The sequence below is a fragment of the Budorcas taxicolor genome, chromosome 21 (genome assembly GCF_023091745.1).
Source record: "Budorcas taxicolor isolate Tak-1 chromosome 21, Takin1.1, whole genome shotgun sequence".
Taxonomy (NCBI): Eukaryota; Metazoa; Chordata; class Mammalia; order Artiodactyla; family Bovidae; genus Budorcas; species Budorcas taxicolor.
Window position 1 is genome coordinate 38,429,810 of NC_068930.1, and position 27,332 is coordinate 38,457,141.

The 27,332-nt window shown below is 57.7% G+C and overlaps 1 protein-coding gene across 1 annotated transcript; it reads right to left on the reverse strand.

Annotated features, from left to right (window-relative positions):
• Nucleotides 1-4,652: 4,652 nt before the first annotated feature.
• LOXL1 (lysyl oxidase like 1) lies at nt 4,653-26,745 on the reverse strand. The gene is made up of 6 exons (XM_052659737.1): nt 25,250-26,745; nt 11,121-11,229; nt 7,864-8,001; nt 7,264-7,420; nt 6,568-6,663; nt 4,653-4,772 (listed from the first exon to the last, which is right to left on the reverse strand). Exons 1-6 carry the CDS (start codon nt 26,403-26,405, stop codon nt 4,653-4,655), a joined length of 1,776 nt encoding a protein of 591 aa, XP_052515697.1. The 5' UTR covers nt 26,406-26,745.
• Between the last annotated feature and the right edge of the window lie 587 nt (nt 26,746-27,332).

A 27,332-nucleotide genomic window follows, 5' to 3' on the forward strand; every position in this document is an offset into this window, starting at 1 on the left:
CTGGGGGACAGCAAGGAGATTATGGGGAGGTGGGGCTTCCCAACAAAGGCTGTAGTTGGGTGTGTACCCAACTTGGCCACAGTGAGGAGTAGCTGTGTTGGGACCATCCCTGGGCATGACCAGCAGGACTCAGAGGTCTGGAGGGTGGCCAAGGGGGCCTTGGTATCTTGACCATGAAGGGGAGATGCTTGGTGGGAGCTGGGGAGTGATGCCCCTGCCCCGAGCTGGAAGGGCAGGCGTTGTTAACCTCACTCAGTCTGAAGCAGCAGGGCAAGCAGGAACCTTCCTCAGGAGGCTGGCCCCAGGGGCGGGCATCAGGTGTGGGGCCAGTGCAGATGCCGAGGGACCCCCAACACAGAGAGGAGGGGCTTGGCACACAGGCATTGCCATGGACCAAGAGGGAACCTGTTTGGCACCCAGCCCCTTACCACCCAGCAAGCCCCACACTGTTCTTGGAAGGCGGCTTCCAAGGAATAACCTTTTTTTGGTTCAGGCTTGAAGGTGGTTTGTGCCTCCTCCCCTTCTGCTCCTCCTGCCGCAGTCTCGCTCATCCCCACCCTCTAGCCCCCCAGCCCCTGTCCTCCAGGAGCACTGCGCCTCCCCAGGAGCCTCCCTTGAGCATTGGCTGAAGCCTGTGGCCTCAGACAGGCTCCTCCTCTAGGCTTCAGCTTTCTGACCTGGCAACTGGGGACTCTTGACTCTACCTCTTGGGACCTTCTGACAGTCTGGAATTTCTGAACTCTCCTTGCCCTCCTGGGCGCACCTAGGAAGGAGAGCGGTGGGGCTGGAATCAGGACAGAGTCTCGGAGGCACACAGGGGCACAGGCTGTGGCGGAACGGGACCCCTGGAAGGCAGGCTTCTGCTCACACCCCTTCTCAGTCCTGCCGTCCAGCTCTAGATGGAGAGCAGCAGGGCCACAGCCCTCACCCCGAGTCAGGAAAGAGTCGAACCCTAGCAAGACATAGTGAGGGAAGGTGAGAGGGGCTGCAGCCGCACATTCCACTCGTCCTCTGCCTGGGCTAGTCAATGGCTCAAGGGCTCCAGTGGGCTGGGGCCAGGGCCTTCTGGAAGCACAGCATGGCTCCAGGAAGACCACCCTCTCCACCCTGTCGGAGCGCCTCCCTGCTCCAGGGGTCCTGAGGCATGACCAGTGAGGGCCAGAAGGGGGGACCCCCTTCTCCTTGGAGGACTCTGTGTGCAGCAGGTGGGGGAGACCACAGGGACCTGGAGGCGTGGTCTAACACCCTGTGGCTGACCCGCAGGAGCAGCTCACGGGCTCTCCATGCCACACGTGGGCCAGGCAGGAGAGCGTTCCCATTTTACTGACGGGGAAACTGAGGCCCAGAGGTGTTGCAGGCCTTGCCCAAAGTCACACAGCTGGTGAGCAGGAGAACTGGCCCTGGAACCCACAGCCCTGGTTCTTGGGTCAAGTTTTTTTTCCCTTTGTCACTACTGTCACTGCCCTGGGAAGGAAGGGAGCTGGCAGGAGGCAGGTGGGTGCAGAGGTGTTCCAAGGGCTTGTAGGAGGAGAAGGAGCCCCTGCTCCTTCCGGCCTGGATCCAGGGTCCAGCTCAGGGTACTGCTGCCAGGACAGGAGCGAAAGCGCCACCGCGTCCGTCAGCCTCTGCCCAGTAAGCCTTCTCCCTCCCCTTCCTGGGCTCCACCGCTGCCCCCAGAGGCTGTCTCACCAGGTAGGCAATGCTTTCACGTTGGGGGCTGCACCCCCTCCAGCCCCGTGAGCAGGAACTGTCTCTGACTCTGATGTGCACTCTGTTCCACCACAGGCGGGCATTCAGTAGGTGCTCAATATGTGAGAGGGCAGCAGGTGGCTGGTGGAGGGGGTGACTGTGTGAGAGCAAGGAGGGTGGGTGGTGGTGGAGGATGAGATGCGGGGGGCCCCCTCCCCCAGTGTGTCATGGGCCTCTCCCCACGCAGAGGGCTTGGCGCCGAGAGAGACCCTATGGGGCTTCCACCAGGGGCTCGAGGCCCTCTCGGTCAAGCTGTGGTCCTGACAGGGTGGTGGCTGCCTTTCCACATTCTGCTGTGAAGGATGGATCCCAAGCATGTCCCCTGAGCCCAACCTAGCTCTGGTCATCCCGGCCGGCAGGCCACATGCAGAAAACCACGGAGTAGAAAACCCTTGTTTTATTCAGCCCAGGCCTGGGCAATCTTACTCTGTGGTATGGCCAAAATATAAAAAATAAAAACCAACAACCAACAAAATAACGTGGTAGGGGAGAGTTAAGTACGCAGTGGGGCCTGGCATCCGGAGTCCCTGTGGTTTCGGCCCCTGTTCGCTCCCTGAGGCGGGCAGGGAAGGATGCTCCCGCGCGTCCAGCTGCCCCTGCCTGTGAGTGGGGCCTGGGCCCCTCGGGCCGGGCCCGTCCTGGTGGGAGGCTGCCTGGGGAGCAGGGCCTGCTTTGGAAGGTGGGGAGGTGGGCCGGCTGTATACACCTCCCTGGGATCAGGATCTAAGGAAAGAAAGAGAGCAGGTCAGTGGCAGGCTGAGGGGCAGGGAGTCAGCCAGGCCCCCACCACCTCCCCAGCTGAGCGCTTCCCCTCCACTCCCCTCAGTCACTGGGGCTCAGGGAAAAGGGCCTTGCACCCCCCAGCTCTAAGAAGAGGGGTTTCATGGGCTCCCACCCAGGGCGTGGTCATGGCAGCACGCTGCCCCATGCCCTGAGCTCCAGACTGTTTTCTAGGCCATTAGCTACTGTCTGGAAATAGTTTACTTCTTCTAACTCAGTACTTTTGGGGAAAAAAAAAAGCCTCCTTTTTCCTCTTCAGAAACATGATTGAAACCCACAGGCGTCAGTCCCGTGGCCTTTCTGGGAAGGCTCCGTCCAGCTTCCTGCGCGCTGGCCCAGCCGCCTGCCTGCGGTCAGGGTCGCAGAGACGCGCTAATGAGACCTGAGCCTCTCCAAGCACTTATGTAAAGGGCTCGGAAGGAAGGGCCTCGGCATTCCCGGCGCCCGCAGGCCCCTGGGCGGGGGGGGGGGGGGGCGCGCTGGCGAGGGTGTGGGGCAGCTGCTCTGTCCACCCCGCTGAGGGGCCCAGCTCACGGTGCCTCCCGGAAAACAGGGGGCTGTTTGGATGCTCCCTCCTCAGCAGGAGGAGTGACAAGAGGGCGTGTGGGCTCCCTGCCTTCCTTGCTCCCCGCTCAGCCCCCTTTCCTCCTGTGAGGCTCCTGCCTTCCTCCCGCCCGTCCCTGCTACTCCTTCCCTCAACTGCTTCCCAGAAAACCTCTACTGTTCAGGTGACCCCTGGACTTTTAATGGCTGAAAGAGACAAGCCCTGAGGAGCAAGAAGGATCCCAGGGAGGTGTATACAGCCGGCCCACCTCCCCACCTTCCAAAGCAGGCCCTGCTCCCCAGGCAGCCTCCCACCAGGACGAGCCCGGCCCGAGGGGCCCAGGCCTGCCAAAGGGCTAGGTTGCCAGGGATGGGGCAGGAGTCAGTCGTTCCCAGGTCACTCCATGACCTGGATAATTCTGATCTAATCCCACTAATGAGGAACAGAATCTCTGAACTGAACCAGAGGCTACTGTTCCCACAGTGTGGTGGGGGGCTGTGAACAGTTAGCTTAGTGGCAGCAGCCAAGGGTGAAGGGGCTATCTGTAAACACACACGGAGCACTCACATACCAAGCCCTGACCCTGGTCACATGCTGAGCCTTAATCCTGGGCACACACTGAGCCCTAATCCTAGTCACACTCTGAGCCCTGACCCTGGTGACAGGCTAAGCCTCTCATATCTGTGAACCATTAATAAGCAGGCATGTTTGGGGAAAAATGCTTCTCTGGGCCTTAGAATCCCTGCCAGTTGTCCCCTAGCTGATGGACTACAGCTCTAGAAGACTATCCTGTTTGTCTTTATTTTTTAAATGGAAGAGAGTTGCTTTGACCTGATCTAGCATTTAAAATTCACACAGACTGCAACTGCATTTCTTAATGAGTCTGTAAGCAGGCAGTCCCTCCGCAAAGTACTTCACGTGAGGAATCAGGAGAGAGGCTGAGGACAGCCAGCCCGGGCAGCTGAGGAGCCATGTGCCAAAGGCCCGGGCGCAGAGTTTATCAGCTCCCTCCACAAGGGGGCCCAGGGGCTGATGACCAATTAGAAGTGACTCCAGCCAGAATCCCTTCTAATCTGGGACTGCTTCATTCAATCCACTTTACAGGGACCCTAAGGCTCACACAGCTGCCATTCACTGAGCACCGGTGTAAGGGTTCTGGAACAGGCAGAGACAGCTGTCAGGCCTTTCAATCCGCCTCACAAGCCTGCGTGGGAAGTGCTGAAGAGAAAAGATCAGAGAGGTGAGGTGAGCTGCCTGAGGTCAGAGTGAGCGGGGTCACAGAGCAAGGCCTGCAGAACCCTGCACCTCCTCGATGGCCCCTGCCAGTCTCCAGTTGAGAGCTGGGGGGCCACGCCCCAGATCAGCGCCTGCAGCCCGAGCGCCACTCCCACCCTGAGCACTGGGCTTGGGGTGGGCACAGACGAGCCTCCTCCTGCCCAGCCTGTGGGCTGGTCCAGCTGCAGCCGTGCGTGGCCATCAAGGTGACCCACAGGCAGGTATCCTCTGTGTTTCAGGAGCAGGCCCTGCTTGCTCCTCGAGTAGGAGAGGGGCTGGGGCAGGGAGCGGGGTGGCCGAACACTTACTGGACAATTTTGCAGTTTGTTGTAGAAACGTAGCGACCTGTATAGTGGATGTTGCATCTCACTACATTGTTGGTGAAGTCAGACTCCAAAACGATGTACTTTGGGTTCACATGCACCTGAAGAAGGAAGGGAACAGATGGAAAGGGATCTGATCAGGGGGCTGTGCTTCACTTGGTCGCCAAGGAAGGTGGAGAGGCAGATGGGGAGACACAGAGGGGACGAGAGAGAGGGAGACGAGGAGATGGAGACACCATGCCAGAGCAAGAGACGCACTGATGCAGAGACGGGAGAAGAGGCCGAGACACAGAGAGAGGAAGGGGAAGCCAGGTCACAGGCAAAGAGAGCATCATCAGATCACCCTTCTGGGAAGACAGGAGGCTTCCTCAGTCAGAGCTCAGGACAGGGGGCCCGGCACAGGGCGTTCAGAGCCAGTGCCCCAGGGAATCCAGCAGTGAGTGAGGGGCTGAGCAGGGATCCCATGCCTGGTCTCCCTGACTATGAAGCCCGCAGCCTTTCACCACGCGTGCCCATCTAGATGATCCGCTGATGGCCTATCTGATGCCAGGTGGCATCTCCTGGCCTGGAGCCCCAGGTAGCTGACACTCAACTGAGATGATGACCCAAGCATAACCTGGCTGAAGAGGAGCTGTTGGGACACGAGGAAGTCTTTAAAATGTTGGACTGACAGGGGAGGGCTTCATTGGGTTAGGCCACACCCAGCCTTCACTGCAGAGCATTTAAGAAGAGATGCAGTGATGTCATCTTTAAGTTACATTTCTTAGAGGCAGGAACTGGGCATTACAGGTCTTGAATCCTTGGAACCTAGAACTCAGAAGGGCTTTTGTGTGAGTTTGTTGAGTGGATGAATGAGGGAAGAAAAAAGATACCCTGAACAATGCTGGCCCCTAGGTAAGGCTGAGCAGAGGCCTCACCAAGCCCAGTGAGAGGTGCTCAGGACAGGGCTGCAACCAACAGCTTCTGGGTTGCCGGGTTCTGAACGCAGCTGCCTAGCAGCCCATCTTTGTGCAGATTAAAGCTGCTTTCCAGGCCTACCTTCTCTGCTCTTCTTTTACTCCAGAGTAGAGAAGAGCCCAAGGAGCCCAGTAGAGTGAGCCCTACCCTGGCTTTGCACCTGCAAGAAAGAGGCTAAGATTTGGCTTCCTCAGGTGAGGCTGTGATGACCTGGCCCCTGCCCAGCCTGCATGGAGGCACCACGCTGGGTTCTGTGCCCCTGATGTCCTTTTCTACTTGTGCCCCCAACCAAGGGACATTGGGGTGATCGGATGTGGAGGAGGGGTTCAGGCCAGAGGGGATAAAGCCCTTGGCTTTACAAGGGGTCCCGTGAGGAGCTGTGTCTCAGGGAAGGGCAGTGTCCTCTCCCAGATGGCACAGTGCCTGCCCTGCCCACAGACAGGGGGATGGCCTACATGGCTCTCCAAGTCCTCTGTCACTTGGGAAGAGAGTCACCCCTCCTCCAGCATTACCACGCCTGGGCTGCAGCTTTCTTGGCATTTTTTATGGGAAGAGGCTGTGTCTGCCCGAGACTAAGACCTTCAGATGCGAAGTGCAGACCTCAGGGGACATCATTAGTTGCAGAGCAACAGGACTGTGAAGGAGGAGCCTTAGCCTGGAGATACTGGCCTCCCCTTTCCCCTGCACCCTGGGTTCCAGCTTCAAATACTGCTTCCCAAACAGACTTAACTTTTTCATTTCTGTTCACTTGACCTAGAATCCACCCAGCCTCCTAGACCCACCTCAGGTCCCCTCCTGCAGGAAGTCTACCGTGATTGCCGCATTTAGAGTGCTCGTGACTGCCTGTGAGATCTAACACCCAGAGGGTGTACACCAGAATGTGCAGCTTATGTCAGGGGTGAGGACATCGGGCTGGAGGAGTGCCTCCAGGGGCCCTACCTTGAGGATGTAGTTCCCGGGCTGCACATCGGTGATGTCAATCCACTGGCAGTCGATGTCTGCGTTGTACGTGTCATAGCAGCCCGGGCTCAGGCCCTAGGAGAGGGGACAGGGGCAGAGGTTGGGGTGCTGTGCACTCCTCAGAGAGCCACCTCATGCCCACTTCAGCAGCCTGGGCCTCCTTCCTCTGTGCTTTGTCCTGACCCTGCCCTCCCTCCCCCCAGGAGCTGCTCAGCATGGCTCTGCCCTGTACTAGACTCACTGGGCAGATGGACCAGAGCAATAAGAGATGTAATTAGCCAGAAGGAGGGGTGAAATGAAGGTGGGGGGATGCCTGGAGAGATGCATGGATGAATGGACAGAGAGAGAGAGGCAGGATAGATGGACACTCTCTGGACAGAAAGATGGATTTGGGGGCCCAGCTGGGCAAATGGAACATTAAGCCATCCGGACTTCCTTGGAATGTTCCTTTTCCTTCCGTAAGCAGACACCCCTGGAAATGGAGGTGCAGGGTAGGCCCCGAGGAGCCCTGTGGTGGCCTCAGGACTGGCGAGAAGACCTGCACTCTGGAGAAGCCGAGTGGCCAGGAGCCTCGGCCCTAGCCCGTCTTCAGGGTGACCCAGCCTCCCATCTCCAGGCAGCTCTGCCCCGTCCTCCGGAGCCCGGCCCTACCTCTCCAGCCCGACCTGACCTGACCTGGGTGTGAGAGGTGCAGGCATAGCGCTTGAGGTTGCCGAAGTCACAGGTGCTGTCCTCCAGGCAGAAGCTGGCCTTGTGGCCCTCGGCCACCTTCTTGCCTGTGGCTGCGTCTAGCAGGTCGTAGTGGCTGAACTCGTCCATGCTGTGGTAGTGCCTGGGGCGGGAGAGGAAGCGGGAGAGGAGGGCCTAGTCGGCCCTGCCCACTCCCCTCCCGAGATGGCCCAGGTGACCTTGCCTCCTGACCAGCCTGGGCTCCTGGGCCCCTGTGTCCCACAGGCAGCATCTCTGGTGTCCCCACCGAGCCAGGCACCCCAGGAGGGCACCTCCTCAGGGCCCCTCACTCCTCCCTGGGCTCCTACCTAAACTGCCCTCCCTTGGGCGATGCCCTGCATTCTAGACACTTCCATCTGCTATCCAGACCGATCTTTCTATGTCCCATCTTCCAGCCCAGCTTTTGCTAAGGCTCCACTGAAAAGTCCTTGCCCCAGTGATGGATTCTTGGCAGAAAACACCTCACGGGGCCCTCCCCCCAGCTCCGCCCCTGCCAGGGCGCTCGCGGGGCGCAGGGTCCGGGCCCAGAAGGGGGCGGCCGCTCACTGGTGGCAGCTGTGCCACTCCCAGGCGTGCCGTGGCCGGTTCGGGAGGAAGTCCGCTGTGCCCTGGTTCTTCACACGCTGGGGGAAACGTAGCAGCACCCGCACGTCGTAGTCGGTGGCTTCGGGGGCGTAGGCTGTGCTGTGGGGACAGGTGGGGAGATCAGAGGGGGCTTAGGTACCAGCAAGAGACACCCCGCACGGGCCGTCTTGTCCCTCAAGGTTCTCACAGCTGACCCCTGCGTTGCAGCCAAGGCTTAGGCCTCCACTCCTCTCTGCTGGCCGCCCCCTCCCCTCTGCCGTGTGGCTGGAAGCTGCCGGTGGGGACGCTCTAAAGCAGGGCCTGATGACGACCCTCTGAGGATCCCTGATGCCTGCTTATGACTCTCCGTTGGGGACAGTCCCTGAGAGTGGTGGCTCAGATGGTAAAGAATCTGCCTGTAATACTGGAGACCTGGGTTTGATCCCTGAGTTGGGAAGATGCCCTGGAGAAGGGAATGGCTACCCACTCCAGTATTCTTGCCTGGAAAATCCCATGGACAGAGGAGCCTGGTGGGTTACAGTCTAAGGGGTCACAAAGAGTAAGACACAACAGAGCGTGGGGGCATATCAAAATCCTTGGAGGGCTTTTTAAAAAACAGCCTTGTCCAAGAGATTCTGACTTCCCCCCTCCCCCTACACCCTGGGTTCTAGCTTCAAATACTGTTTCCCAAACAGACTTAACTCTTTCACTGATCTGTCCTTTTGTCTGTTCTGTTCACTTGACCCAGAACCCAACCAGCCTCTTAGCCACAACTCAGGTCCCCTCCTCCAGGAAGTCTGCTGGGATTGCCCCACGTAGAGGGATCTTGACTGCCTGCGAGATCTAACAGCACTGCCTCCAACAAGCCCTGATACCACACACACCCCAAGCTGGGCCTGTGTGAGTAGGCCACCTCTCCCTGCTTGTGTGGCTTCAGGGCCGGCTACCTGACGTGTTTCGCTGGGGAAGCACTGGTTGCAAACTGCCTGCTCACAATTCACTTGCTGTCCCCTGCTTGCCAACTGAGATGGGCCTTGTGGGGAGGGAAGGGAAAAGAGAGAAAATTGGGGGGCGGCAGAGAGGGGACACATGTCCACACCCCCCATAGGTAGGAAGAAGGGCTGACTGCAGGCATCCCCCCTTCAGCTGACTGCGGACAGCTGTCTTGGCCAGCCTCAGGGGCACTTCCCTAGCAATCATTAAAGCTTGGGCCCTGAGGCCAGAGGCAGGAGGTGGCCAGCCATGGGGATTAGCTCTCTGTGAGAAGATGTCTGGACACCAGGCGCTGCAGGCTTCTGTCTGCCAGGATGTAAGTCCCTTGGCCTTGTCTGAGGGAGGCTTGGAATCTGTCTCTGTCTGCGCTGGAACAGAACATCCTCCTTCCCTCTGTTCAGCTAAATCCTGCCCTTCTGTTGGGCTCGGCACACCGTGGGAACCCATTAGGGTCTGGGTTCTAGGCCCAGCTTGGCCACAAGCCCGCGGTGAGGCTTGGAGTGAATCCCTTCCTTCGTCTGAGGCCCGCCTGCTGTCTGTGGGCTGGCACCGGTCTGCGGCCACACTTTCGGCCATCTCCGCGGGCCCTGCTGCTCCAGGGCGCTGGTCCTGCTGCATTTTCTAGGTCTGTATCCCACGCCCAGCCTCCGTGGACGCCTCAGCCCCTGCCAACCGCCCCCTCCTCTGGCCTCGTGCAGCTCCAGCCTGCCAACCACCACTTCCAGCTCTCCTCCACTCCCTGTTGCTTGGGTGTGGGTGAGCGGCTACCTTCTCCCGCTAGATCAAAAGAGCCCTCAAACGGAGCCCCGGCTGCCTCCTCCCCAGCCCCCCTGGGGGCCCAGGTGTGGGCACACGGGATGTTCCATGAAGATGGAGTAACAGTTTGGTTTTGACTCAGACTCTTCAAAACTCAGCCTCAGTGGACAGCCATGGAGACCGAGCTCCTGTTCTCTGAAGGCGCTGCAGTTAGAGCAGTACTCTGATGCTCTGTTCCCAGGTACGAGACCTGAGTGGGCAAGCCCGTTGAGGGGACTCACATGTGGTCCCTGGACCTCTGCCAGCTCTCACACTGTCTGTGGCCAGTCTGTAAGGAGATAAGGAACTCCCACCAACATGTAAATCAGCTACATCACCGATCACACTAGTTCAGCTGATACTTCTTTTTTTGAAGCAAGACTTTCTCGATGAAGGAAGTGGTGAATTGAGTGACAGTCACTGCAAGCACCCTCATCTTGTTACAGACAGATAACGGTCTGTGGTCAGCTACTCTGAGTGGCAGTGAATGAGAGGTTCCATCAGTGAGAAAATGCTGAGATCCCTAAATGCTTTCCAGATACTCAAAAGTGAAAGGAGAGTTCAACTGCTTTAAAAAAGCAAATAATTAAGGTGCTTTCAACATAGCACCTTATGCTTTCATAATAGGTGCTTTCAACATAGAGGGATGTAAACAAAAGAAGTAAGTCAATGTAATCTTTAACTAGTTGTTTTGGCATCGGGAGATGTCCTCAATGCATACATATTTGACCAGAACATTTGCCATCAAACTGAGAAGCAAGCTCTGCAAGAGGCAGAATCACCCAGGTGTAATGGAGAGTCAGCTGTGCTCACCTCCTGGGTTCAAGTAAACTGATGACCTTCCGCTCTCTCGGGTGCAACACACAACGGAGGCCTCACTGCCACCTGTGCCCTTGGCCCCTTCTGGCCAGCCTCCACCTGTCCTCTGTGGAGATGGCTCCAGAATCCTGCCCTCTGTCCTGACGGCAGCTAGAACCCTCAGATCTGAGGGTTTCAGTTCCTCTCACTGCTCCTCAGTTACTGATGGGGCAACACAGACCCTTTGGGGTTGGTGTGAAGTTGCGTGCTAAATTGCTCAGTCGTGTCTGACTCTGCAACCCCATGGACTGTAGCCCACCAGGCTCCTCTGTCCAAGGGATTCTCCAGGCAAGAATACTGGAGTAAGTTGCCATTTCCTTCTCCAGGGGATCTTCCCCACCCAGGGACAGAACCCTTATCTCTTATGTCTCCTGCATTGGCAGGCAGGTTCTTTATCATTAGCGGGTGTGAAGATGAAATGTCATTAAGTTCCTGGCAGGGTGATGTATACCTAAAAGCTGGATCTCCCCATTCCCTTCCCCACCTGAAACCCTGGGGGCAGACAAGGCCCACCAATGAGAAGGCCAGGGTGGTGCAGCCTGCAGGCAGGTTCTGGGTGACTCCCAGCGTCTGTCCACACTTCATCTCCTTACCTGGCCAGGCACTTTTCCTCCGCAGCACAGCGCAGGGAGTACAGGTGGGCTCTCTGGACGTAAGTGGACGCTTGCACGTAGTTGGGGTCTGGGACCAAGTCAGGGAGACCTGGAGTGAGGAGTGGGAAAGAGAAAGAGGGGGAGCAGTAGCTTGGCATTGAGGAGGGTTGGGATTAAATTTAAGGCCCAGAGACCTCCCCAACCCCAAATGTCCTTGGTCGTCCTCAGTTCTCTACACTGTCACCTCCTCCTGGAAGCCTCCCAATATGTATGTAAGCGAGGTGTGTGACATGAACCATTCTCTCTAGGCTCAGGTGTGGGGTCAGGGAGGTCAGGGAGCAGGGGCTCACCTCTGGAACCCCGTGCTGTGGGGATCACTGAGCCTCCTGGGAGACTGGGGGGGGATCTGGAGAAGCAGAGAAGCAGAGAAGACAAGAGAGTGCTCTTGACAGGGGGCGGAGCAAGAACAGGGGCCTGGGGGCAGGGCCGAGCGAGCGTCCTGGTGCAGACACTCCCGCTGGTATCCTTATTTCCCAGGGCACTCTCTATTCGTCTCTCCCCTGCAGCTGGCATTCTTCGTGAACCGCCAAGAGGGAGCCCTAGGCTTCCAGCCCTCAGCGGGTACCAGAAGCTCCTGGGCAGAGCCAGGTGAATGGCGGTTGGCAGAAGTGAGGGTGGCCAGGAGGGGATGGGCTCACAGGAAAACACATCCCTGGAGCAGGCTGCTGACAGGGCAGGATTCTTGGGCGCCCAGCCCGCCTTGCTCAGGATTCCTTTCATCCTGTCATTGGCCCCCAGAGCGGACCGCACCTTCCCATCTGCAGCCTCTGGCCTCCAGTCTGAGGAGGGCCTGGGGCCCAGTGCCCAGGGGAAGTCTGGAGTCTGGTCCAGTCCCCGGATCACTTGTTCCTCCGGTCAGGCTGCAGCCAAGGGTATGTCCATTCTGCTCCCCACCCCCACCCCCGTACATAACCTCATCCCAGTGAGTTATTAGGACTAAGCAGAAGCCGAACTCAGGTGTCCAGACCCTAGCCACACGGAATAAAGAAGGAAAGATCTTGATGTTGGGTGTGTGGAAGGTGTAGGGTGGGAGGTGGGCAGGGGGCCTCCAGAGCCCTGGGCTCCGTCCCAGCTTAGCCAACAGCTTAAAGGGGAATGGACCTAGGTCTCCACGTCCCCTCCTCTCTCATGCTGCCGGGCTTTTGGCAAATAAATGATAAAATGAAGCTGTAAGTTCTTTTTAGCTTCTTTCAAGCCCTCTGTTTTTTGGGGGGCAGGCACAGTGAGGGGGCTTGAGTTATATAGATAGGCTTCTAGCCTCTTCTTGCTGCCAAAACCCTCGTCAGCTTGCAGGTCCAGAAGACAAGACAGAAGAGGGGGATGCTGGCTTCTGAGCCTTTCCCAGAGGTTTCTGCCTGCCTGTCACCCCTCACAAATACATCTCTGGGGCTCCCAGACCTTACCCCTGCCTGCCTAGGGCCCAGGCCTCAGGCAGGAGCAGCCAGTGTGATCTCACCTGCTTGGAATGAAGAGGAAGCATGGAGCACAAGGGTGGGTGAGGATGAGGTGGCTCCTGGCTGATGGGGGCTGTCTTGGCCAGCCTCGGCCCCGTTACTCAAGCCCCTAGGAATGCTTGCAGTCATTTCCCCAGGGAGCGTCAGGCCCTGAAAGCAAGGGCCACCTCGGAATCAAGCTGTTTCTCACTCTCTGGTCCATAGAAGCTTGTGGGTTGGGGAGAGGGGGGTGAACGGCCAGGAATGGTTCCCTTCCCATTACCAAAGAGCCTTTCCCTCAGCAACATGTGGTGGTGGGTCAGCTGGGCCTGAGGCTGCATGAGACCTACATTTGGCACCAGGCAGCCTGCCACCCCCACCCCAGGCCCGGTTTCAATAAACACTGTACAGATGACTCTACAAAGCTTTCTGGCCCGACTCTTCCTCTCAGTCCAGGGAAGCTCGAAGAGCCAGCTAAGAGGCTGGGGGTACTCGGGGCTGGTGCACTCCTGGCCTCTGACTGCGCCTTGACTCTGATCACATACTGAATTCTGATCCTGGCCACACACTGAACCTTGCTCCTGGTCCTAAGCTGAGCCAAAGAGGGACCTCAGGTTCAGGCGGGTGCCTCCTGCTCCAGGAAGGCTTCTCTGATTGGCAGTGACATTCCAAGCTGCTCACACTTCTGCCTCACTACTAGATTTCCTCATATGTACCTGTGTCTGCTCCCCTCCAGTCTGTACTCCCTGAGGGCAGGGCTCAGGCCCCACTCACCCCCTCAGCGAGCTTCAAGGCGGACTGTTAAGCTCTCTGTCAGGCCAGCTTCTTTGCTGATGGTGGCCTCACACGTTACTGTTCCACTCATCCACGAGCGTGCTCCTCACCCTCTCTCAGGAAGCCACCGCACACAGTGGTGCTGGAGGGAAGGAGGCTCAGAGATGGCAATGAATTTGCCCACAGTCACACAGCAAGTCAAGGAAGCCCCAGGACGAGCTTCCAGGTCCCAACCTCTCCTTCTTTACATGTCATTTCTTCTTTTCATAAAAATGATTTTTTTTAAGTAATAATTTACACTGAGTCAAATGCACAGATTTTGGGCATACAGTTTGACAAGCTTTGACAAATGTACACAGGGTGTTAGAGCCACCACAATCATGCTACGGTCTGTTTCCATCATTCCTGAAAGTTCCTCCCTGGCCCTTCTCAGTAAATCTCCCCTCCCTCCTCCCCAGGTAACCACTGATCTGCTTTTTAATCACTTTAGATCGGTTATGCCTTTTCTAGAACTTAAATGGAATCACCCTGCATCTCTGACCAGCACGGGGATCCTGTGACTCCCCACCTTCACTGCCGTGGGGGGAGCAACAGGAAAAGACAGAGTCTAGGCTGGGTCCCCTCAACCCCCCTTAAAATCCCCACTGAGGTCTCTGGGAACAGCAGGCCCCCTCCCGCAGCTGGTATGTTTTCCCAGGGAGGAACAATGCCTCCTTCTCTGCTGCTCTCCCAGGAGGCATTCCATCAGCAGCCAGGCCTGCAGGCTTGGGCTCTCAGCCTCTCCACAGGGGCCTGGGTGTGTGGGTGGGCTGTGTGATGCTGGAAGGGGGCTGAAGGAAGGCTTGAGTGGGCACTTGTGGATGTAGGGGTCGGGGTACCGGTTTGTTACCTCTGGCTGTGGGGGTACATCCAGGCCCTCCAGACAGAGTGGTCAATGTTGGTTAAAGTTCAGTTCCAACAAGACCTGTGCTCACCTCTCTTCCCCACCATCCCAAGAAATGTGCATTTTAAAAGGAAGATCCTGGTCATCAGGTCATCAGAAGGCAGGGAGAACCATCAGTCATGGGATGTAATTTTGTGTGGGGGGGCCGGAGCTGGGATCTCTTATGCAGAATGTATGGAGTCAGCCAGCTTGTGGACCTTGCACTGGAGACATTATAAAGTAGTGTAGTGGGAAGTTTTTCTGGAGACACTTGTTTTTATAAATGCAGAGAACTTTTATAAACTTTTATAAATGCAGAGAAATGAATTCTCATTTCAGAGCAACCACTATCACTGGTTTCTGGAAGGCCATTCTCATAATTAAGTTTTTTTAACTTTCATCCTTACCCTGACCCTTAGACATGTCTTTGAACATCTGTGTCTGTGTATAAAATTGGAAGTGGGTATGTATCCGTGAGGTATATGAATGATATTGTCTTATGGGTCTCATTCCGTTTCTTGACTTCCGGTCAGTATTAATTTTTAAGATATGTCGAGTTCATTGGTTGTCATTGTGAGGATGATTCTACAGTTTATATCCTCCATGACCAACCTAGCCAGTCTCCTGGGGATGGGGTTGACTCCTCAAAGGCTGGGCGATGGGCTTGCTCAGGCTACCCAGGGAGTCCTGGTCACCTTCAGCGTCCTGCCGTCCTTGCCCAGGAGGTAGGCAGGAGCCTGACTTCTTACCCTACTGTCACAGGCCTTCTGTGAGGCCCTGGGTGGGTCTGGCCCCTGTCTATGCCTCACTGCTTCCATTAACACAGACTGACTGTGCTCCACTTCACTCAGGGCCGGGAGCCTGGGGCTGACCCTCTGTGAACACGCTTCCCCAGAGACAGTGTGCTGGCCACAGGGGTTCAGGCTGCACTAGGGTTGGGAGGACACTGAGTCAGAGGGCGAGGGCCCTGGGGATGACTAAAGCTAGGCTGCTCGGCTGGGGAGGGGCTGGGTGTGAGCGAACCGGGTCCCAAGGCCATTCTGCAGGCAGCCTCTGGTCTGGAGGAAGTCCCTCAGCCTTGGGGGCCCCGTTGGACCCTCCAGGGCTGGGAGGACACGGAGCGGAGGGCCAAGCGCCAGCACTCGGCATTCCCGCTCTGCCTCTGGGCTTCCTCTCCGTGGGACCCAGGGCCCCTGCACACTGCCTCCTGGGGGTCTGATGTCCTCCCGCCTCCCCCGGGCTGGGCCTGGAGCTGCCGGCTGGCCCCCACACCAGCCTGTGGAAGGCTGAGGACTGTCTTCCTGCTCCCTGGCAGGACTCAGCTGGGGCCTTCTGGTGGGAGAGAGTCTAGCAGGCGATATCTGCCATCTCGCCCCGTGCCTCATGTTCCAGGTCCTGCCCCTTCTTTAGGCTCAGTTTTCCCACGTGGAGAACGGGGAGATTACAGTAACCATCCCTTGAGAGCAGGTTTGATGGCTCCATAAACACTTGGAGATTAAAATATTTTTCAGGAGCTATTCAGGCCATTCCCCAGCTTTGGGCAAGAGCCCAGGACCTCTTACAACCTCTGCAGACGATACTCTAGCTGCCAGGAAATTCTCCCACCGTCTGACCTAAATCCTTCCTGCTTTAGGAGGAATCTGTTCCCTCCTGCTCAGCGGTTCCTGGCGGCTGCCCAGAGCGGAGGGTCTGAGGTTACATTCCCTCCGCGTGCCTACACCTCACCTGTTTTCCTCTTGGCTTCCTCTTTCCTGTGAGTTCCATAAACCTCGTCTCCTTTGAAATCCTTCTCCCCAGCCTCCTGCTCACACGAAGCAGCTGAAGGCAAATGGAATGCCAAAGAGCCCTAATCTCTCCAGCCTGGGGCTGGAGGATAAACAATGTCCAGCAGGAACCGGTCAGTGGGTTGTGAAATATGTAGAGAGAGGGATGTTTTGGCCCGAGCGGCCCGACTCCAGAGCAGCCCCTCAGTGGGGAGAGCAGGAAGCTCAGAGAGCATGGCCTGGAATAAGGATGGGCCGGGAGAGCCTCCGGGGTGGGAGCTGGCAGCTCTGGGTCCTAGGAAATGATCGTCTAATAATAAGGACATTAAACTGTCAGCGCCACACCTGGGTGACCAGCAGGCAGGCAAGGTTCTGCAGGATCCACTGTGGCCCACCACGAAGGGCAATAGAGTCCAGGCAAAGGAGCTAGGATAGTCACTGAGCCTAGCCCAGAACCTTCCGTGGCTCCCCATCACCTACAGAAACAAGGTCAGATTTCTCAGGGTGGTGGCCAAGGCATTCTGTGGTCTGACCTTAACCTGGCCTTCCAGGGCTCTCAATCCTAAGGGTCAGGAGGCAGCTCCTAGCACAGCTGACCTTTGCTGCCCCTGACCTCTGACCCCATAGCGCCCTTGCCCTGGAATTCTCGCTACACAGACACACACACACACCCTTATATGGGGTACAGTCCTGAGGCCCCAAAGCCGACCTCGCTAGCCCTCCTCTGCCCCGCCCAGTGCCCCTCCTTCCTCCTTTCTCCAGCTCGCATCTGCTGCCCCCACCAGACTGGGAGAGGCAGTCCAAGGGCAGCGATGGCCTCGCTACTCTGGGTGACAGTTCCAGACTCAGAGGAGGGCAAGTGTGTTCGTTCAATTGAGCAAACTACCCAGAAGCAGCTGGGGTGGAGCTGGAGGAGGCCGCCAGGGGAGGTGAGCTACCTTCTGCCTCCTGCCACCTCCTCACACCCCTCGATCACTCACTCTTCCCAGTGTGAGCACGCCCACCCACCCCACCCACAGGCCCCCTCTTGCAGGCCCTGCCTAGTGCCCTGCCCCCACCTCTAGGAGGCTCTGCAGATCCCGTGGTCTCCTGGGTTCCCTTGCTGCCCCTCAGACCCTTCTCAGTGACCTGAACTTTTTATCTTTCTTACAAAACTGCCCATCTCAGCTTATGATGACTTTACCCTTTCAGCCACACAGGACATAGCCCTTTCCTATCATGCCTGACACCTCTCTTTCTCTTACACCCCACATCCAATTCATCAGGAAAAGCTCATCAGCTCTATCTCCAAAATATATCCTGAAACTGACTGCTCCCCACCTCGTTGTTATCCCCCTGGCCTGGCTGCGGATATCTCAGCCTCGATCTCTGTACCAGCCTCCTCTCAGACTCCCCCTGCCTGCCTCCACACAGTCCATTCCCAGCACAGCAGAGAGAGACCCTGCTTAAATGTCACTGTAGTGGCTCCCCCATGAGTGGACCGTCAAAGTCCTCACAGTAGCCTACAGGACCTCCACGGTCTGGACCCCGTTACCTCTCTGACCTGTCTCCTGTAAGGCCCCCACACCCATGCCATGCTGCTCCAACCACGCTGGAACACACCTGAAAGCTCAGGGAGTTCCTGCCTCAGGGCCTTTGCACTGGTTGGCTCTTCGGTCTGGAATGCTGTACTGGCAGACGGCTGCATGGCTCACTTACTCAACTCCTTTAAGTCTTTGCTCAAACGTCACCTTCATGAAGCCCACTCTGACACCTTTGCAAGCTCTCCCAACACTTCAGAGCTCCCTGACTTCTCTCTGCTTTCTCCACAGTACTTACCACCTTCTATTATTTACATATCATGTTTACCCATGAAGATAAAAGATCTACAAGGACAGGGATTTGGTCTCTTTTCTTAAACTCATGAATACCCCGCGCTAGAGCAGCACAGAGAAAGGCACTCCATGAACCATTTGCTGAATGGCTGCATTTCCCCATGAGATGGTATCTGCTCTCCTCAGCCAGCCTTCTGTGATCTGGCCTCAACCGGGCCTTCCAGATTTCTTAACCCTAAGGAGCAGGAGGCAGCTCCTAGCACAGCTGACCTTTGCTGCCCCTGACCTCTGACCCCATAGCGCCCTTGCCCTGGAATTCCTTGCTATGCAGGCACACACACACACACACACCCTTCATGGGGGTACAGTCTTAAGGTCCCAAGGCCTACCTTGTTATCCCTCCTCTGCCACTGCCCGGTGCCCCTCCCTCTTCCCTCTTCCACCACCTGTCTGCCGCCACCCCGCTGTGGCCCAGGTCTGTGCACAGCGTGTTCTGAGAGCTGGCGAGTTGGCAAGAGAAGGAAGTAGACCTGGACCATGGCATCCTGCCTGCCGGGGCTCAGGCCCCAGCAAGAACAGGGACGGGTTCAGCATGCCCTTTAATTCCCTGTACCCCAGCTCGGGGCCTGGCACCTGCACGCCCTCGGCGAGCCTGAGGACAAACACCGGCATCCCACAAAGGGTCTGCTGGCACTGCCTATGGAAGCACAGCCTTCATTATCACGTAGAGGCTGGGACTGACTCCAAAAGCCCTTTCTTTTCAGAAAGGATTAGCTTTGGGGCTGGAAAACCATGGTTCCCGTTGGCCCACGACAGGGAGGAAGGGCGGCTTGTGACGTTCCTCAGGCCTTGACTCCCCCCCACCCCAGCACCTTCCTGCTCTGGTGTCCTGACGCTCTTGCTCTGTTTTCAGGTGATGCCGAGATGCCCGGTTTCTGGGTGCCTGTCAGTAAGGGGGAGAGGGGCCCAGGTGCAGCCTGGCCCTGCACTCCCGAATCCAGACAGCAAGGCCCTCTGGCTCCAGCTGCCTGTGGGTAGGAGGCTGTTAGGTCAAGGCAGGGGAGGGACAGGAGCAGCCTCTCCTTCCGGCCTCCCTCCCTCCCTCCCGAGCGGGCTGCTGCTCCGCAGGAATGCCGGGCACAAAATTGGAAGCAGGTGTGGGCTGCTAGGGCCGACCAGCGGCTCCTCCCCCGCCCTTCCTCTCCTGCCTTTCCAGCCACTGCCCTGGGGAGTTTTCCATGTGTTCTTGGCTTGGACAGGAGTTGCATGGACTTGGGCTGGGACTACTGGGGAGAAGTGCCCCTTCGGAGGTGAAATGCCCCTTCGGAGGGGGCATTGAGATGGGGGCACCTAAAGTGGGAGAGAGGAGGAGAGGGGGGCGAAAGGCCAAAACAGCCCCCTGTCCCCCTGCCCCAACCAAGTGCGGCAGTAGACTGGTACCTATAAAGTCTGAAGCACCTTGCTGGGCCACCACCCCAACAGGCTCTGTGGGGCCTGTGAACTCAAGGCAAAAAAATCCAACTTTTTGTGTCTTAACGGGGTTTAGATCTGAGAGAAACAATGAAGGTGGAGACATACCCTTCCTTGAGGGGCAGGAGCAGAAGGGGAGGTTGAGGCTTGGTGAGGGGAGCCAGCCTGGATCTGAGCTTGGCTGCTGATGAATTCTGGGACCCTGGATGAGTTACCGAACTTCTCTGGCTTCAGCTGCCTCCTCTGTAAAATGGGGGTGATGACACCTCACAAGCTTGCCGGGAGGACGAAAGGAGGAAACAATGAAATGCCTGGGTAGTGTCTGGGGCATGGCATGCTGTGCGCACTCAGTCGCTTCATTCATGGCTGACTCTTTGTGACCCATGGACTGCAGCCTGCCAGGCTCCTCTGTGCATGGGATTCTCCAGGCAAGAATACTGGACTGGGTTGCCATGCCCTCTCCAGGGGATCTTCCCCACCAAGGGATCGAACCTGGGTCTCCTGCATTGCAGGAGGACTCTTTATTGTCCTAGCCACCAGGGAAGCCCTTGTTACACATTAAGGGTTCAGTAATATCAGTTGCAATTATAATTATTTAAAACGCTGTCTCTTTCTGCAGGGATAGTCCAGTTTGAGAGCAGGGGGAGAGGATGTGGCCCTCAACTGGCAGATATGAGAGGAGACAGGAAGTCTGCCTGCAAGGAGGCTGTCCCCGACACAACTTGTTTGTTCCGACACCAGTGACCTCTGATTGCCAAACAGGGGAGCAGCAAGAGGACCCAGGCCCCCCTGTCTCCATAGCTGTCTGACCCTTTACCCCAACTTCCTCGGCCTGAAACTCCATTTCTTTCTAAAGGAGCAACTTGGGACAACTACAGGGAAGGAAGGAGTGCTGAGCTGTGATTCTGCCTCCACCAGTCACCAGTTAAAGCAATCATGGGCAAGTTCCTTAACCTCTGAGGGCCTCAGTTTCCTCATCTGCAAAATGGGAGTAATAGTAACAACAAGGGTTGTTATGAGGATTGTATGTGTGCTTAGCCGTGTCCTACTCTTTGCAACCCCGTGGACTGTAGCCCGCCAACCTCCTCTGTCCATGGAATTCTCCAGGCGAGAATACTGGAGTGAGTTGCCATTTCCTACGCCAGGGGATCTACCTGACCCAGGGATGGAACCCACGTCTCTTAGGTCTCCTGCATTGGCAGGTGGATTCTTTACTGGGAAGAAAGTGCCACCTGGGAAGCCCGTTATGAGGATTAAACGACTCTAACTGTAAATTTCCAAGAACAGTGTCAGGTGCTGTCCGTGTGCTTGTTAAATATTCTGGAGTCTGGAGTGGAAATGATAGGGCTTCGTGCTAACAACACACTGGGAAGGTGTTCTTTGCTTCTAAATCTGTGCACATTTTGTTTCATCTCACTTTGTCACAACCAGTGCTCACTGCCCAGAACACAGCAGGAGGCAAGTATCTGCTAAATGACCAAATGGAAGTGAGAGGTTAGCCTCCATACATGAACATTTAGGAAAAAAATAATGCATGGGGGTTAAGAACGCAGGGTGGGGAGTCATACAGACCCAAATTCTGGTTTCACTACTAACATGTCATGTGACAATCAGCAAGTGAACCCGCCACCTTATCTGTGAAATGAGATGGATTATCAGCATCTGGCTGGTGGGGTTGCTTTGGGAATAAAGAAAGATGATGTATAAATACAAAGTGTCCAACATATGCTAGCAGAATTATTCCCCCTGGAGGTGGCTGGGGTAACTGGGGCCTGGCTCACAGGTGGCTTGAGGGTGGGGTCCCCTCAGTGTCATGAAGACATGACAGGCTCAGTGTGAAGTCTTGGCTCCGCCGCATCCAGCTGTGAGACCTCCCCGGGTCTCAATTTTCTCATCTGTACCACTGGCCTGTAATCCCCACCTCTCTAGGAGGCTGTGGGGTGAATGAAATTGCACATCGAGGCCACTAAGCTCAGCGGGTGCTCCTCTGCAAATGGTTGGAGTTGTGATCATCATTCCTGCCTGGGGGCTCTGACTCTGGATGTTTGCTGGGTGGAGGCCTGCTCTGTCTGCCCTTGCATCTCCTTCAAGTCTTGTGGAGGTGGGTGCGTGACCTGAGTCAGGAAGGCAGGTCCCGGTGGGGAGAAGGGCAGGCAGCAGGGAGCCTAGGCCGCTCTCAGGGACTAAAGGGTCCTGTCTGGACTCTTGGGTGCAGGAGGCTGGATGGAGAGGAGAGGACCCTAGAAACGCCTAGGCCTGCACTGTCCCCGGGGGCTGTGGAGGCCTGAGAGAGGGAGAAGCAGGGGATGGGAGGAGGTGCCTTAGGTTCTGGAGCAATAGGCTAAGGCATTTGCAATTGTGTCCTGAAGGCCTTGGGAGCCCCAGAACCTCGTTGAGCAGGAGAGTAATGTGGTCAGCAATGCAAGGGTGTATCTGCCTCACATGTAGGATGGACTGAAAGAAACCAGGGAGGGGGCAGTCATAGCTCTAACTGGCTGTGTGAGATAGGGCTGGAAGAACTGTGTCAGGCACGGCTGGCACAGCCATCAGAGGTGCCCTGGGAGGATGTCCTCCAACTAGCTGTCCTCCTAGGGCGGCTGTTCCACCTTATTTTCACAGGGTGGCCAGAACCAGTGAAACAGGCCGGGGTGTAAGGGGGAGCCCTGGGAGAAGAGGCATGGTTTTCCAGGGCCTGCACAAATATCACCAGATCAGAGGAGCTGAGGCTGTGGGGAGGCAGGAACAGGGACAAGGAGGCCAGGAGGAGAGAGCCTGGCCATGGGACAGGGAGGGGCACAGCTCAGGGATCGCAGCAGGGCCTGGGAAGCAGGCACCCCCACCCCCAGGCCTCTGCCTGGATTTGCTGGGACAGTCAGGCCAGGTATGTGATCTGGGCCCTTTTCCTTGCCTTCCATCCAGTTACACGTTTCAGAGACAACGGTATTGCAGGAACCCTTGGGTCCCCCTCTCCAGGGTGGGAGGGAAGCAGGTACAGGCACCCGAGGAAGAAACCAGGCTCCGGACAGGCGCTTGGAAACCGCCCAAACGTGGAGGCCGTGGGTGGTGCGCACATGTGTTTGGTATTGTGAAGACATGTCCACGCCCGTACACGCGCGGGCTGCCAGCGCCCAGCCTCAGACCCCTGGGTGTGCGGCCAGGAGGAATGAGGTCAGCCTCAGAGAATCCGCCCTGGACTCCCACACCAGGCCTGGGGGTCTGATCTCAAGCACAAAGCTTGGCCTTCCCCGAGCCGGGATTTTCCACGGTCCCAGCCTAGCAGGGTGGGAAGGGGAACAAATGATGGGGGAGAAGGTACTGCTCCCTCTCTGGCCTCTCTGTGAGCCCGGATTTAGCCTGCATTCCCCACCCACACACCATCCCCTCCAGGACTACTGAAGGGGCACCTGGAGGGTGCTGACAGCTTGCAGCAATACTTGGGCACCTACTCCTCCTAGAAGTCCTCCCTGTTTCCTAGTCCCTGACTGGGGAGGCCCCTCCTCTGGCTCCCCTACACCACCACCCTCTCCTCACCTGCCCAGTGCCTGCCCGATCACAGTCCTGAGATGCCCCCTCATCTATGCCTTCCTCAGGGCAGGGCCTGGATTCAGCTTGGCATCTTCTTCAGGGGAGAAATGTCTTTAATCTCAAATGAACACTGGGGCTCAGGGGCAATGGCCAGAGGCCCTCCAGAGCACCAAGCACCTCTACTCCAGACATGGCTTTGCCCTGGTCAGTCTCCCTCTGAACCTTAAGACCTGACAGGCCACAGAAGGGCCTTAGAAAAACCCACTGGCTCGGGGCACAGACGTTGAGTCCAAGGCCTGGCTCTGCCAGTACTGCTATTTGAGGCCTGGGTTTTCTCCTCCGCCCAGAGGTGGAGCGCTTCTGGCTGAGCCCCACTCCGCAGTCTTGCATTCGAAGAAAATTCACCACAACAGTTTAGCCTATAGGTAAAATGTGCTCTCCTCCACGGAGCTCTAGCAGGGGCTGATGCAGAGTGGTACCACACACCCCTGCAGGGCTGCTGTGAGTCCTGCTGAGGATCAGATGCAGGTGAGGCCGCGAAATCCTTCATCACATCATAGAAGGGCCCTCCCTCTAGCTCCTGTCTTGAGCTCCTGCAGGTTCTCAAAGTGGGATTCAGCATTCCAAGTTGAAGGCTATGCTTTGAATGTGAGGGAGAGCTGGAGCTAAGTCGCTTTAGTCATGTCTGACTCTCTGCGATGCTATGGGCTGTAGCCCACCAGGCTCTGTGTCCATGGGATTTTCCAGGCAAGAATACTGGAGTGGGTTGCCATGCCCTCCTCCAGGGGACCTTCCCGACCCAAGGATTGAACCCGCATCTCTTACGTCTACTGCGTTGGCAGGCAGGTTCTTTACCACTAGTATCAACTGGGAAGCCCCTGAATGTGAGGGAGCGAGTGCTACCACTGGGGACACTTCCCTCCCCTAGCCTTGGGCTCCAGCAGCCCATAGAGAGACAGGAGTCCCCACCCCTGCAACCCAGCAGCAGCCTCTCACCCAAGGTCAGTATGGCTGGAGACAAGGATGCATCCCCATGTGGACAGAGGCTGAGGAACAAAGGCTGGAGGTGCAGTATCTGTGCCCCTGAGCCCCTCAGTGCTTAGCCCTCACCTGGTGGGCCTGGCACAGCCACCCTGGTGTGGAGCAAAGAAGCAGGAGTAAAGATTCAGCAATATTAATTGCAACCTGAAAGAGGCAAGGCTGACGTGGAATGCACACACATTGGGTCTGAATGGAAAACCTTGACCGAAGCTGACTGTGGACTTGCAGAGACAGAAGCAGGAAAGGGAATTGTAGGAGGGCAGAGGTTAGGTCAATGGCCATTCAGCCCTGGCCAGACCACTCGTGGGCCCTCGCCAAGGTAGCCTGCCTTAGAACAGCATGTGTGGAGCTGCTCATCTGAAGAAGGAAGGCCGCCCCTTCCACTGTGCAGATAGCTTTTCCAAGACTAGGTCATATCTTCAACCTCCCCCTACCATCCCTGTCCACAACTGCCTCCGGGGATTCTTCCCAGCCTGGGTGTAAAACTTAAGAGGGCATCTAAAATCTCAGTAACTAAGGGAAGTAATATTTGAGGCAATATTTTAAAAAATCAGCAGTACTGCAAAAAAAGAAATCTGATGAAGCAAATATCAAAATTTCAAATAAAGACAGATTGCTATTGCTAATTTTCAGTTTTTCCCTGGCTTGAATACAGTTTGGCATGGCACCATTACTCATTCTATTTCAACATTTGATATTTTGTTCATCTTTTTTTGGCATGATTTTTGATCTAAAAATGCACTGAAATATTACTTAAGTAGATTACTAAGTTTTCTGGCGCCCAGGCCAGTGCCTCACTTGCCTCTCTAGTCCAGGCCTGGCAGTGTCCCTCGAAGGAAACCTGGGAGGTCCAATCTGCTCTCCTGTCAGGCCAGACCCTCTCTTCTAACCTCCTGTTCATTTACGCCAAGCCCACCTATGCCCAGTGATCGGGAACTTGTCACACCTCCGGAGGTGTCCCCGAGGTCTTTCTGACCCGGATGCTCCGTGTGTCACCCTGTGAGGCTGGCAGAGGGGCACCTCCAAGAGGGGAGGACGTGCCCCAGTGGGAACGAGGGAGAGGCGGGGAGAGGGGCTCCTTTAAGCGTCCTCAGATGACCCAAGCGTCTCTTTCCAAAGCCTGTCCAGCCCCTCCATCCCCTATCCCCCAGGTCAGAGCCTTGGCCTGCCTGGCCAAATCCTGGCGCCATGGGGATGTGTGGACGGTGGCGAGGGCCTGGGAAGCACTGGGGCTGCGTTGGGGGCCAGGGTGGGGGTCCTGACTTAGCAGGCGGGGGAGGCCTTCTGTAAAGGATGGACGAAGCGCCGGGCGCCGGGACGGACTCACCTCGACCGTTCTGGTTGGGCCGGTACACGCTGCCCACGCTCAGGCGGCCCTGCTGCGCGCCGTTGCGCTCGGAGCCCGGCGGGGGCGCGTCGGAGCTGCGCACCGGCAGGTAGGGAGGCTCCAGCACGCGGAAGGGGGGCTGCGGCTCCACGGCCCGCGGCGGGCTGTAGGCCTCGGGCGGCATGTTGCCGTAGGGTGGGTACCAGCCGAAGCGGGGGTCGCCGCCGCCGCCGCCGTACGTGCCGCCGCCGCCGCCGCCGTTGGGCTGCGCGGCGTCGGGGCCCGGGTCGGGGTAGGCCGGCTCGAGGCCCGCGGTGCCCTCGTGGTACAGGCTGTGCGAGTAGCGCCGGTCCAGGCCGTCGGCGGGCTGCGGCGCGTACGGCCTCTCCGGGGCGGCGGGATAGAAGCCCTGCGGCGGGTACTCGGGCTGCTCCTCGCCGCCGCCACCTCCGTACTCCTCGTAGCGCGCCCGCGGCTGGAAGGGGTAGACGACCCCCGCCGAGGCCACGGCCGCCGCGCCCAGGCCGCCGCCCGCGCTGCGGTAGTACACGTAGCCCTGGTCGTAGGTCCGCGTCGCGGGGTCGTACGTCTCGTACTGGCTGACGAAGGGCGCCTGCGGGTAGGGGAACTGCTGCTGCGGGAAGGAGGACGGCTGGCGGTAGGTGCTGGCGAAGGCAGAGGCCGAGGCCGAGACCGAGGAGGCGGAGCCCCCGTGCCGTTGCTGGGAGACGGAGGTGCGGGCCCGGGCCATGCCCGTGCTGTCCCCGACGGCCACCTCGCGCCAGTTGTCGGGCACCTGGCCGAAGCCGAAGGGGTGCCGCGCTTGACCGCGCACGGTGTCCGAGGCGACGCGCCCCGGCAGGGGCAGGGACGGGGCCTGCCGACGCCGGAGGCCCCCCTGGCTGCGCCGCGGAGGGGCCTGGGGCGCGCCCGCCAGCAGCACCCGGGAATTAGCCTCGGAGCCCTGAGGCCCCGGCGGCACGTACTCCGCGCCTGAGTTGAGCAGGCTGTACACCTGCCCGTTGTTCTCCCACTGGATCAGCTGCCGCCAGCGTCCCGGGTCCGAGCCCTGCCCTGGCGGCGCCTGCTGCCCGCGCACCAGGACGCAGACGCAGGCGCCCCACACCAGCTGCCAGCCGGTTAGGGCCAGAGCCATGGTGGCCCCTCTGCGGAGGCCCGGTTGACCGAGAGGCTCTCAGGAGTGGTCCCCCGTGCGTGCTTCTCTTCCCACGGCCTCGAGGACAGGACGGCTCCTTGCCCGCCCCAGCTCTAGCTTTGTCCATCCTGGCCTTGTCCCGAGCGGGACGGCTCCTCCGATGACAGCATTTCGAGGCCAAGGGGGTCAGGGCAGGGCAGGGGCGGTGCCCAGGGCTGCACGAGGCTCTCTGTAGGGCACCGGGCAGGCAGGGCCGCCTGGGGGCCTTACATGGCCAGCCCGGCTGTGGCTGGCCGCGCTGGGCTGGCGCTTTCCCACTCTGAATGAATAAGCAAGCAACAGGCTGGGAGCTTCGGGAGGTTTTTCGGGCAGCCTGGTCCGCCTGCTGGGGCCTCCTCCGCGGGGCCCTATGGCCCGCCGGGTTTTAGCTATGTGGTCTGTCCCACAGCTGCTGGGCTTGCTCCCTCAGTCCCTGGAGCTCCCAGCCAAGCCGCAGACCTGCCTCTGAGCAAGGGAATGAAATAGGGAGTAGAAAGGAGGCCTCTGGGGACTCAGGCCTGATAACAGGGCAGAGGTGTCAGCACCACTCTGGCCGTTTCTTTTTGCTTTGGACCCAGCATCCTGGTTTCTTATCTAGGCTTTAATGAGCCCCTGACTCCTGTCCACTCCAGCCTCTGCCCAGGACACCTGGGCTGCTAGTCTCCAAAGCAGTACAGAGACTTCCTCTTTGTTGGTGGGCCTTCTAGGGGGATATGCTGAATCCCACCCTCCTGGGGGGAGAAGCTGAACCACTCTAATTCAGGTTCATCTTCCTTCATTGGGTCTGAGCACAAAGAAGATGGAGCTTCAGCCTTTTCCCTCTTGGCACAGCCCTGGGCCTTACTCTCCTGGTCGGTTAGAATGGAAGTTTGCCTTCCTGGTGAACAG

Bases quoted from the DNA above. Each gene is read 5' to 3' on its own strand.
- LOXL1 (XM_052659737.1), bottom strand. From the start codon at position 26,405: ATGGCTCTGGCCCTAACCGGCTGGCAGCTGGTGTGGGGCGCCTGCGTC. The intron at 8,002-11,120 runs GTAAGGAGATGA...CTGTCCCCACAG, and splicing joins GAGGAAAAGTGCCTGGCCAG to CACAGCCTACGCCCCCGAAG. The intron at 7,421-7,863 runs GTGAGCGGCCGC...CTCCCGCCCCAG, and splicing joins GAGTGGCACAGCTGCCACCA to GCACTACCACAGCATGGACG.